General features: G+C 37.0%; 1 protein-coding gene across 3 annotated transcripts in view; it reads left to right on the top strand.

Annotated features, from left to right (window-relative positions):
- The window catches only part of ccdc148.L (coiled-coil domain containing 148 L homeolog), an 88,195-nt gene that overhangs the window by 9,542 nt on the left and 65,212 nt on the right, over nucleotides 1-13,441 (top strand). For all 3 annotated transcript variants that reach the window (XM_018235799.2, XM_018235798.2, XM_018235800.2), the window contains one exon: nucleotides 11,326-11,384. In XM_018235799.2, coding sequence (XP_018091288.1) covers nucleotides 11,330-11,384 — 55 coding nt within the window. In that variant the 5' untranslated portion in view covers nucleotides 11,326-11,329. The remainder of the gene's footprint in view (nucleotides 1-11,325; nucleotides 11,385-13,441) is intronic.

Below are 13,441 nucleotides of genomic sequence, written 5' to 3'. Positions count from 1 at the left end.
ATTTGGATGTCATTTGTAATGAATGCATTTGCTATTAATATTAATACTTGCCTGTCCTTTACTATTTTCAGCATTGCTTGTTCTGACACAGCAAATTGTGCAAAATTCCATTTTTGGATGCAGATTATCATGCTTTATCATACATTAAAATGAACATAATTGCACATGAGATTGTCCACAATCGGTTTCCATTTTTAAAGGTAGTAGGTGTGGTTCTCTCTGTTAAAATGGAATTAGGGTGTGATTCTTTTCATGCTACCATTGAATTAAAGGGGTTGTTCACCTCCCAAACACTTTTTTCAGTTCTGTTGTTTTCAGATTGCTCACCAGAAATAAAGTGAGCAATTTGCTACATTAGTAGTAGCCTGCATAATAATTTACTCTACTTTCAACAAAAAAGATAACAGTGGTTTTTCTTTCATTTCCCAGGAACATCCGAGTACTGGGGTGTTTTCTGAACAAATATTTTTAGTGATGCAGTATTCAGTTGTATAAAATTAAATCCAAAAAATGGCTGTGCAAAAATTTGGGGTCTAATTTTGTGGGTATCCTTCTAATTTTGCCAATTTGAATGCATGTAACTGCTCAATACTGTTTGTGCATATATTGCAATATATTTAAGCTGGCCAACTACGTCAAAGTCATCCCATATCTGGCCAGTCCTATGCTCAATTTTATCTGATTCATAAACAATCCCTGTTTTGTTTAAAGGGTAAGGCATTTTTTAGTAGCAGTATGCACAAAATGTCGCTGTCTTAAATATATTGATAATGGGTTGAGTGCAGAGGACTCTTGTATTTGACTATATGTATTTTGTGGTCACAGCCTCATTGCACCCCCGCCTAATGGTTTTAAAAAATAGTGGTGAGCACAACTTTCCCTTGTTTGTTATAGTTATAAAGGAGCAGTGACCAGCTCCATGTTGTAGCTCCCACCCCTCCCAGCTATAGTCAGGTGATCCCACTGGTGTCTAATAAAAGGGCAGCCAAGTATGGAGGTTTACTTTGAAAGCAGCAAGTTAAGTTGCAGGTAAAACCAAGTCCCTTTGTAAAATGTATAATGAAGCAACAGAATTCTTAATGAATCAGATAAAATTGAGCATAGGACTGGCCAGATATGGGATGACTTTGACGTAGTTGGCCAGCTTAAATATATTGCAATATATGGACAAACAATCCCTGTTTTGTTTAAAGGGTAAGGCATTTTTTAGTAGCAGTATGCACAAAATGTCGCTATCTTACCCAGAAACCATTACCCCTTTCTTTGTATGCTGTATTATTTAGTACAGTGCTTCTTTTTGTGTTTCTGGAAATACACACAATCATTGTAATTGAAAGTTCCTTTTTCAGTGCTGGAATGATGGATTTCAATGTCACCTTCATGCATTGTACTATCTGATGGACGCTCACATTGATTTACTAGTTGATATGCTATAATTGAGCTTACATGGTCTGGACAATTACAGCCGGGAGAGCGCAGCAACATTCCTTTCATAAGAACGTATACGTGCCTGATGAATGTAGTTTTGTATACCTTGCTTCAATTAATGGTACGGTAATTGCTGAAAGCGCCTCTTCCCTTACAATAATGCTAATAGTTGCCAGTGAGAGAGAACACAAGGAAACTCAACACACATAATTTACTGTTGTTAAATAGAGTCGTTGCGAAACGGCAGGAATAAAGGAGAAGAAACGACAAATGGTCCTAGTAAAGGTATAATAGTGGCCATTGTTCAACACAATGTAACAGTTATAACTAAGTTTTCCCAAAGGCAAAGCAGCTGTGTTATGTTTGCTTGGTCAATTTTAATGTTAGTGTGTAATCATGATTCAAGTCATGGTCATTCTTGCTTATATAAAGGGTAGGCCAAATTTGGGAACACTATAGGGCACTTGTACGCTTGCAAGTACAGTGAACAAAGTGCAATTTAAACCACAGTCACAGTGTTTTTTTCACACACAAAATTCAGGTGTCATTGTGGTTGCAACTGGTTGATACAATTGAGCTGCACTTACCACAATTATGTCCTATTCATCAAAATTAATTCAACGGTGTGCTTTGTTGCAAGTTGGCCGCAGTTGCACCGAGTACAACTATACAGAAGTGCAAGGAGCAGTTCCTTTAATTAATCTGGTGTTATGAACAAATGTAATAAAAAAAAACTGCAGCGTCGCTTTTGTTTCTAGCCCTGCAGCATTGCTTTTGTTTGTAGCCCTGCAGCATCGCTTTTGTTTGTAGCCCAGGAGCATCACTTTTGTTTCTAGCACAGCAGCATTGTTTTTATTTCTAGAACTGCAGCATTGCTTTTGTTTCGAGCACTGCAGCATCGCTTTTGTTTTAAGAAAGTTTACAGAATATAATTAATTTGGGATCATCCAATCCAAATGAAAAGATTAAAATCAACAAGCTACATAAGACGTACTACACTCTATACAAACTCTTTTGTTGTGTCTTTTTTTATGGGTTCTCCATTTTTCTAGACATTCACTTGCTAAATCTTATCCTATCATTTTAAAAAAAAGTTGTCAGAATATGTCTTCATCATACACAACTGATCCAAGGCACTAATGAATTATCTCCTAATGTACCAACACCACCGTATTGATGCAGCTCCCTACTTAATGACCTTCTCTTTTAGAAGATTATTTTGCTTAATCTGTCTTCATCACTGTCACAAACTGACTAACCTCTCTGGCTATTGTTCCTGTGATTTCCCTTTATAAGGATCTATATTGGTTGCACATTGCTCTTAGAATCATAATTAACATTAAACGAATGCTTCATTATTTCTAACTTCCCCTCTTCATAATGCCCCAGTTTTCCACTGACTGATGCTTACGTTTAATATCTTCATCGTTATTTGTAGAACTTTACCCAGATATTAAAGACAGCCTCCAAAACTACATCAGACTAGAACATTCTTACAACAGCCATTTCAGAAACATACTTTTTACAATAAACAAGTATTTTTGGTTGCTCTGCATGATGATGGCTGAACAGCGTAATATCCTAGAAGAAATGGAAAAGAAAGATATTTTTAGACTTTCAGGCTAGGTGGCTGCACATACTCCTTCGGGTTTTGTAGCACTTTACAAAGATAGTGCAGCACTGACATTGGACCCTACAGAGACTGTCCTGCAAACACATAAGAATCCAGGTGATTTTTCCAGGCAGAAAATCTTGTCAGGGCTTTTTAGTCTTGAGACGATGAGGCAGTAACACAGGCTTAAACTAGTTTCTATTGTTAAAAGTAACTAGTTTGGACCATTTACTGAGACTGCAATTTTTGCAATATGGCCAGTTAGTAAAAAGAAACGTCAAACAGTCTAAAGGTGGCCATGGATGTGCCAACCTGTGTGGCCCACAGACCAAATTGATGGATACCATATAAGTGGTCATGCATGTGTATGTCTACTTTTCTTTTTCTGATCATTTAGCCTAACCTCCCAAATGCTCTGAACAGCAGGCATGTATTGCCAGCTCTAGTTTTAAAGTGCACCCAACTCTGTAGCTGATACTTCACAAGCTGTTTTTCTTATAGGTTTTAGAATTTTGATTTAATAGGGCTGTCCCTGAGCATTTCCCAATTCTAGCTCAGTTGTGTTTAGCAGCTGTTTTGCAGCCGGCATTCCAAATCACTGAGCTGTGATTAAGTAACCTACGTATTCTCTCTCTATCTTCTCTTGTAGCAATCATTTGCTTCTGCTGTTGGGCTGGAGCCCACAACTAGGGTTGCCACCTATCTATTTGTATTTATATATCTATTTTTTTCTTTTTTAAATTACAATCAGACAGGAAAGGAACCTTGAGGAGATGGGATGGTGATGTAAAAGTAGGTTGGGAGTGTGCCGTGATGTAAAGAATCGGGTCATGGGGAGGAACTGTTGAGTAGGATGAGCTGATAAAGTATCAGTGGGATAAAGGCAGATATAGCAGGAACTGGGGTGGAGCAGAGGTGCAAACTTTGTAATATCAGCCCTTGGAAGGTATTTTATGAAGTTGTATGTTGCTTTAAAAATGTTGAGTTAAGGGGTCAATGATGAAACATAATAAATTGTGAAAAAATGATATTTAAATACTAAGCCTATAGTAACAATAATGACATCTAATGACGAGCTTACTGAGGCAAAGAAAGTATGCAGTGCACAAATCTACATTCTTCACACATAAGCACTGGAACTATATAACAGGTGCTCCTCTGATGCCATTTTTGGGGAATGCTGAAAATGACTCTATTATAATAGCTTGTGCCTTTTCTTTATATAAATAAAACATAAGCCGAGTGGAATTTGTATTTGAGAATTTGACACACCAGGAAGGATTAATGCACCTGAAACAGAGCACACTTCTTCCTGTACTATACCATTGAGAGTATCACCATTTATAACAAGCCTTAATACAGTATGAATCACAAATAACCAAAATCTCTCCCTTCCACAGATTAGATGCAGCTCCACATTGCTACTTTCTATCACTTATCAATTTTCATGTATTGCTTTTTATAAGTGCCGTTCCTTAAATCATTAATTTGCAGATGTCCTAATATATGTATCCCCTGCTTATTTATCTGCAATTACCTGGTTTAAAATTCCTCAAACTGATTTCTTGTTTCAGAGTTTTACTATTTTATATTTATATCTCCTCTGGAGTTACAAGACTTAACAGATATTACATTTAAAACATGTAAATATTAATAAAATATCTAACGCATATCTAACATATGTAGCAATGTCTAGGTAAGATTATTTAAAAAAATTTGAAGCATAAAAGTTGAGTTTTTTCACAGGGAAACTCAAATTCGATTCAAATTTTCGAGTTGGGCTATTTGATAGAATTTTAGACATTCAAATTTTTAATTTCCCAGCTGCCCCAAGTCATGTGACTTGTGCTCTGATAAACTTCAATCACTCTTTACTGCTGTACTGCAAGCTGGAGTGATATCACCCCTCCCTCCCCCCCCCCCAGCAGCCAAACAAAAGAACAATGGGAAGGTAACCAGATAACCGCTCCCTAACACAAGATAACAGCTGCCTGGTAGATCTAAGAACAACACTCAATAGTAAAAACCCATGTCCCACTGAGACACATTCAGTTACATTGAGAAGGAAAAACAGCAGCCTGCCAGAAAGCATTTCTCTCCTAAAGTGCAAGCACAAGTCACATGACTTGGGGCAGCTGGGAAATTGACAAAATGTCTAGCCCCATGTCAGATTTCAAAATTGAATATAAAAAAATCTGTTTGCTCTTTTGAGAAATGGATTTCAGTGCAGAATTCTGCTGGACTAACACTATTAACTGATGCGTTTTGAAAAAAACATGTTTTCCAAAGATCCCTTTAAGGTATTCTTAAGGTATGGCAACTGGACCTCATAATATTGTCACTATCTGCTATATATTGTGCTTAGTTTCTCTATAAAGGCACTGTTTTATTGTTAAAACAGCCATAAATAAAAAATGTGATTGATTTGCGTAAAATGGACTGAAGATGGCCTTTCCATAATTTGGAGCTTTCTGGATATCATGTTTCTGTATAATTGATCCTGTATAAGAGGAAAGAGAAAGGCGGTGGAAACCATAAGAGATCAAGAGAGTGACCGAACAAGAAAAGGGAGGAGGAGGAGTGATAAAGTGAAGGAAATGGAACAGAAAGAAGAAACCGCGACATAGCAAGGAAAAGAAGCAAGAAACAGTGAGAAAGCAAGAGAATGAGGAGAAAGCAAAGCAAGGAGCAACGAAAAGCAATATAGGTGAAACAGGAAGAAGACACAGAGAGAGAGCAAGAGAAAGGAAACAACTGAAAGTGAAAGAGATGGAACAGGAAAAAGAAACACTGAGTGCACAAGGAAGAGAAACAAGGAGTGAAAAATAATGGTGGGGACCAAAGTATTGTGTAGACAAACGATGGTGGGAAAGCGACATATTGGTTTGAGAGGTGAGTAGATGTAGAGGAAAAATGCAAGAACTGGAGAGAATGGAGATGAAAGAAGACAAGAGAGAGTTATTGAGAAGAAATAGCTGATGAGAGAAGTGACATTAGAAAGATGAAAAAAAGTATTATAGAAAAGTATGTTTCAGAGAGACAGAGAGGAAAAAAGTTGAAAGTGAAGCAAGAAGGAGGAAGAGTTGGACAGAAAACTGGATAAGGTGTAGGAGAGAATCTATTTGCAAATGCTGCTGCCTTGGATTTCTATTTTAAATACCTCAAACTTTGTAGGCATTCCTTACTTGCTTTTTACCCTTTCATTTGTACTGATTTGTATGCACTGACATTTCTTTAAAAATGTAAAAGGAATGCCATTTCACAGAGGTAATTTTCATTTATTGTCTAATCTTTTTCAAGAATACAATCATGCTTGTGGTCTGGCCAAGGGAAACAGGCTTGGTGTATTATTAAGTGTGTGGACTTTAAACACTGTGATTTGGGACCAAGAATTTCCATCTCTGATGGAGCTTTTGCCTATTATAATGTCCCCAGCATCTTGCCATTGTTAATCACCGTCAATGCCTGTTTGTGAATGTTGAACATCGGTAATGCGTTTTCCTTTCCTCTTAAGCCTTCTAGATTTGTCAACATTTTGTAGACTTATGTAGAAACTTCACTTTTGATCACTATGCTTGCCATTCTAGGTATATTTTCCACCAAACAGGGAAGGTTTAAATGATTAATCGGTCCTTGTTCTTCTCTACCTTTAAATTTGAATGTGGAGAATCTGCATCTAATCTGTCCATTAAAAGATTTATTCTTACAGTGGCAGAACTAGTTGAGACACCCATGTTCAGGTAGAACCACCTTAATATGATTTGTTTAAATACTTTGGCAGTTACCTCTCTGTGAGATGAAAACCTGCAACAGGCAGATGTTACAGCTGTTGTGATATATTATTTAAATTGAGTTTACTGCCCCTAAGATAACTGCTGATAAGCGGCTCATTACGAAGAAGATTTTGTCATCAAGTAATCATGCAATGACTATTATTCTTCCAATGAAACAAGTAATGGAAATATTGCTGTTGGAATTTGGGTTGGTGTGGGACATTCCGGAATATACTGCATTTAAAGCCAAATAACAAATTCAGATTGCATTGCTTTCTGACTGTAAACATTTTATTGTACACACTGGGGTCTTAATGTTCATGGAAAACGAGTTTCTCTGAAGAATTAGACAAATGGCCTGTCATAGATCAGGCAGTAAATACTGTCTCTGTGAATAAAGAATTAATAGCTAAAGAGGTAGGTTTTGTTTCTTGCTTGAGATATATGGCACATCCAAAGCCTTATTTCAGAGTCCATAATATAGTTTAACTGAAACAGGGACAGCAGAAATAAGAACACACAGTGGAGAAAAATCAAGCATAAGGGACATAAAAATAAATGAATAGTTGTTTTGATACTTTTCTGTTCAAAGCTTTCAATCCATGGAGTGGATGCATAGGACTGAGCCACATTCTATTTAATTGATTATCTCTTTAAAGGAACAGTAACAGTAACACCAAAAAAAATGAAAGTGCTTTAAAGTAATTGAAATATAATGTACTGTGGCCCTACAATGTAACACTCTTGCGTTTGCTTCAGAAACACTACTATAATTTATATAAACAAGCTGCCATGTAGCCATGGGGGCAGCCATTCAAGACTCAGGTTACATAGCAGATCACACATACACACTCTGGAATACCATTGTATCTGTTAAGTATCCTATGCCTTTTCTTCTTTATCATCTTAAATGGCTGCCCCCATGGCTACACAGCAGCTTGTTTATATAAACTACGTTAGGCATTCTAAAGCAAACACATAACTCTTACCAATGCAGGGCAACATAACATTATATTTTAATTACTTTAAAACAGTTTTCTTTTTAGGTGTTCCTATTCCTTAATTCTAGCACAGTCTGGGACTATATACAGTGGGGCAAATTCAGCAGGATCACCTATAGGTTTGACATTTGGTTATCTACCAATATGGGCAACGCTTGAGCTGTTCAAATAACCCATTTTCTTTGTTCTTATACTTCAACTTTAGTTTGCACTAATATAAGAACGTTTGTGTATTATATAAGGTTAGGGCAGTACTTCCCCAAATTTGTAGAGTGGGACGCAGCTAGAAAAAATAAATCAAGAAACTAGTTAGTGTTTCTTTCTCTGCCTATGTTATTTTATAGCCCACGGTCCAGTGTGGTTATATTTTATGTCCATATGAGTTCACCATACTTTCAGGATTAAATTTTTTTAAACACCACCTATTTCTGAGTTTAAGAAGTTCACACAATAATCCTCTGTTGCTCAGGCTAAAATCAGGCTAAAATATTGTGTTGAGCAATTTGCCAGTGAAGTCAGTTTTCCAGTTGTGCCAATTGTGCTACATTCTCATGGAATTAAAATGCCCAATATCCTTTCCCGTGCACACAGTGGCTGTAGCCACTGATATCAGCCAACTGCTGAAACCTATAACTTGTATTGCCTGGCCATAGTGAAAAAGAGTAATGTCTGAGTAATGTGGACTGAACTGATAACTCTGTGTGTGTGCGCATGTGGGTTGATGCAATATTTATGTATGTGGGATCAATTTCATGTGCTGTTCTGTATCTGTACACTTATATATAAATGCTTCCACCTCTAACCAGTACATTAGAAGAAGTAAGCATGTGGACACCATATTAGCAGATTTTGCAGAGGAAGGTTTCCTTGGTTTGTGCTAATGTGGTGATTAATGACAAATAAACAGAGCATTAGTGCAATTGGTGCATTGCTACCCAATAAACCTTTTTGTTTTTTCCAATTTAACAAAAAAGCTCATTGTGCCTCCTTCCCAAAGTATTAAAAAAAAATGCTTCCTTTGTTAAATTAATTTAGCCTGTCGGTGGTACTACAAAGTTAGATTTTTCATACACTTACACCTGAACTACATGAGAATTGATATGTTTTGTCACCTTGCTGAGTAATTTAGCCACAACTAAAAGGCAAAAAAAGTGCGACTAAATGGCCAGCCCCTGACTGCATCAGACTGACTTTGGTGTTAAGATGAAGCTGATTAACTAGCATGCAATGGTGCCACTTGGGCAAGAACCCATATGTGCATGGATAGGGTAATCAACCATCAACTCCACTTAATCATATGGACCATCAACAAGTGAGGCAATCATTCTGTTCCATGCTATCTAACCATTCTCACATATACCACAATTCTACAATATCTGACCAATATGGTATCTTTAAATTTTAGCCTTGTGGCTTCAGATTTATATCCCAAGTTATTGTACGTGAGAAAGGGAAGGGGATCACAAAGTTCTATAGCCAGCACTTAGACAAGGTTTCTCATGTAGCGGTAGCAAACAAACACAGCTTGGAATTTGTAAAATGATGATGGCCTTCACTGCTGGGTTTAATTATAACCCCTGATAAGGATACCGTACAAGCTCAAATAAAGTATCTTTTTATGATATGAACCAGTGGTGATATTTAAAGGGCCAGTTCCAGCTTCCATGTTTCAAACACATTCAAGAACGGTTCAGTATGAATAAAGCAATTTGTATTTTTTATTGATTTAGTGTCTATATCAACATGTATAGTGCATGTCTCTGCCTAGCTAACTCTTTGTCTTGATGTGAAGTTCATTCCTGAATATTTGTCTTCTGCTGACAAAAGGGAATTCCAGACGGGAGACACTGTTTCTATGAAAGAACCCCTTTATTCAACATTTGTAAAACTTGCTGTAAAGCTTTTGTGGTATCTAGCGTATATACCTGACTTTAAATTATTTCAATACATTATGATAAGTAATATAGAGATACATGCAGTTGAATGTCGTCTTAAATCAGATTGCAGTCTCTGTATGAGAAAGTGAATTCTAGAAAAGAAAGGGTGGATTTATTTTCTAGCTATGTAGAGTAACATGAGTAACATAGTAGCAAGCATGGCTGCCTGGCACTACTGGGGTCCAAGTAACCAAGGAACTTGTCTGTGTCTTTTTGGGGGTTCCCTGTTCCCACAAACCAAACACACACAGGCAGGTCAACTGGCTGCTGATTAAACTGACCTTAGTGTCCCTGTCTGTAGTAAGGTAATTCGTTTTACAAGCTGGAACAGGGACTGATGTGACCTTTATCAGGACACAGTGTTAGAGTTTTATACTATATATGATATGGGGACAATCATAATGCAAAAACAAAAGTGACCTGCTGTAGCCTGCTAATCACCTAAACCACTAAACATATGTTACCAGAATAACAGTAAGTGGCTTTAAATAGGCAAAGATTTTAATTTGCAGTGATGGAGAGGCATCAGAATTATTTTTGCCAATGTGAGACTTGATCGACATTGTTCTGATTACATTTTCATTATAAAAACAGAATGTCTCCTTAAGAAGTAATGTGTTTCCAACAATATCAAACTATTCACGTTACGGTTAACTGTCAGTAAATTCTATGCATCTCATTCCATTAATTCTTTGTAAGAGTGACAATTTAATAAGCATAATTTATAACGGCCTAGAAAATCTGACCGAATTACAGCTAAAGGAAAAGAGAACTTGGCAGCAAGTGGGGAACAGAACATTTGCTTTTTTTGGTCAATGATTAAATTCAACATTCTGCCTAATACACTGCACGTTCACTCTGTAACACAGCTATCTGTAGGGGGCTCTGCATGGGCTGTTGGTTTAGATCCCCACAGGTTATTCTGTTGTTTTGTGGGTAATAGAGGGCAGCTCAAAGTCAAAGTAAACTTTATTGTCATCTCAGCAGTATATGAATACACAGTGAGATAGAGCATGAAATGTTAGGGGAAAGGCCAGTAACACGAGTATAGGTTGTATAGTAAGGCATGTGTCACAAACAGGCTGTAACATACTCCCAATTGTCCTGAATTAGATTGGACACTCCTGAACTGTGGAATGGGTTTTGGAAAGACTACGTGCTTATCTTAGGCTGGCCGGGTGGAATGAGGGCTGAAAGGTGTGCTGTAACTATGGGATAGTGAATTTAGTAAAGCAAGATGGTTTCAGGAAATAGGCTGTAATTTTTTATAGTCTATGAGTAAGGTAAAATAGTCTAGGATGGGGATTAAACTGCGGAATAGTATGTAGAGTAAGGTACAAAGATGGTGTGGGGATGAAACTTTCTAGAAATAAAAGAAGTATAATTGGTATAGGAATGCATAATGGTGTCAGAAAGACTTTTTATTTTAGAGATGTTCGACATGCATTCAGGTGGATATGGTAATTCTATGTATTTTACCCATCACCACTAAGGTCAACCTTGCACTATAAATGAGAAAAAAGTAATAGATGTGATTTTTCCATCCATAGTTTCTCTCTTCTTTTCTCTTACAGAGGTATGACCGGGAGAGATGTGAGAGCATTTGCACCAGTGCAAAGAACAAAAGACGTAGGTAAGAAATCCTTGGCCTCATTTACTAAGCCAGGGAATGGGTTAAGTACAGACTTGAACCCCACTGCACTGTGTTATGCACCTTTCGCCAAACTTTTAATATGGCACAAGGGTCAGGGTGCAAATACTATTCCCCAGGCTGCACGTGCTGTATGCACTTAGTGCTCATTCAATTGCTTTGAGGGAAGTAGTTATCGATCCCTGCTGTCTTGTTGTTGTAAGCCAGTTCCTGGTGTAGCAAAAGAGAAAGGCAACTCAGCTGCTGGTGGCTCCGCAAGTAGAGAGCCATATTATGTTACTAACTGCTGAAATGTATATGAAACAGATAATCATCCTTAAGGTTTGCAGAATAGGAGAAGTGTAAAATATTTAGCTTTGGGGCCAGTGTCTGACAGACACAGAAGCTCCATTCTCATTCACAGTTGCAGTTTCCACTTTTTCATCTGTCATTTAAGTGTGCTGTTCATATCTCTATGTTTGCCTCTGTATATAAAAAAATACAAACAAGGCTGTTTTTGGTCAGGGGGACCCAGGGCAGTATAGTTATAACAGGGTCACCATTTGTTATGTGCAGTTGTATGTATTGCTTGCTGCACTTCAGCTCTTTTTGAACTAGAACTGAGGGCTTTACCGTCTATACCCTGATTTTACTTTTGAGTAAACTCTTCAGTACCGAACTATGACCAGGGCATTTGTCCCTATTTAAACCCCTAAAGAGGGCAACAATACAGTTGGACAGAAATGATGAAGCTAATGCACAGGACATATTACGGTACTTCGTTAGCCTCTTCTTTCCCTGTCTGATCATCTGTACACCTAAAGCCTTCTTTGGGGCAAGTTTTGAGAAACCATCCAGCAATAACAAAGAAAATTGACATGCTGATGCCTCCCTTTAGCAATTGAAATGCTTGTCATCCAATAAAAGGGTTTAATTTACAATTATTTAGATATCCTTTGAGCTGAATAAATTGACCAGTGTCATTTGCCCAGATCAGAGAGACCCAATGGCCATTTGTCAGATAACATTTTAAGGGGTGGTTCAACTTTTAAGTTAATTTGCAGTATGTTATAGAATGGCAAATTTATAATCAACTTTTCAATTGGCCTTCCTTTTTGGTTCTTTATAGTTTTTTTAATTATTTACCTTAAAGTGGTGGTTCACCTTTATGTTAACTATTAGTACGTTATAGAATGTCTAATTCTAAGCAACTTTTCAAATGGCCTTCGTTTTTTCTTTTGTTTAGTTTTTGAATTATTTGCCTTTTTCTTTTGACTCTTTCCAGCTTTCAAATGGGGGGTCACTGACCCCATATAAAAACAAATGCTCTGTAAGGCTCTAAATGTAATGTATTGCTACTTTCTATTACTTTTGTTCCTATTCAGGCCCTCTCCTTTTTATATTCCAGTCTCTTATTCAAATGGATGATTGCTAAGGTAATTTGGACCCTAGCAAACAGATTGCTAAACTGGAGAGATGCTGGATAAATAGCTAAATAACACAAAAACTCAAATAACAAAAAAAATGAAATCATAAAAAAAAATAGAAACCAATTGCAAATTGTCTTAGAATATCACTACATCATACTAAAATTTAATTTAAAGGTGAACAACATCTTTAACCACTCAGTGACACAGCAGAAACTGTGAGTATTCACTCATTTACTGCCACTATTGGCACTAAATTTATATTCAGTAGGACAATGTTTCATAATTCCTGGTGATATGATGCTATGTATTTCTGGAAGTCACCATGGCCTATGGTTAGCTTCCCCTTTGATGGGGTTGGATACTATTAGTTATGTAAAAGGAAACATGAACACTAAATGCCCTTTTAATAACCTTTAACAATTTTCATTTTACATTTATCAATCACGTTGCAAATAAAATATCTTTAAGTAGCCCCTGCATAAAAAGTTGCAAAATAAAATGTATTCTTATAAAACAATTACTTAGATCTAGTGTGGTTCATGTCCCGGTCACCCTCATCCATTTGCTGTTTCTAATTATTTACAGAAATCTATTAAATATATTGCTGGGGCCAGCATTTAAATCACATGG

Source organism: Xenopus laevis, chromosome 9_10L (genome assembly GCF_017654675.1).
Source record: "Xenopus laevis strain J_2021 chromosome 9_10L, Xenopus_laevis_v10.1, whole genome shotgun sequence".
NCBI lineage: Eukaryota > Metazoa > Chordata > Amphibia > Anura > Pipidae > Xenopus > Xenopus laevis.
The sequence above is the reverse complement of the archived record's forward strand: the minus strand, read 5'-3'. Positions and strand labels throughout refer to the sequence as shown.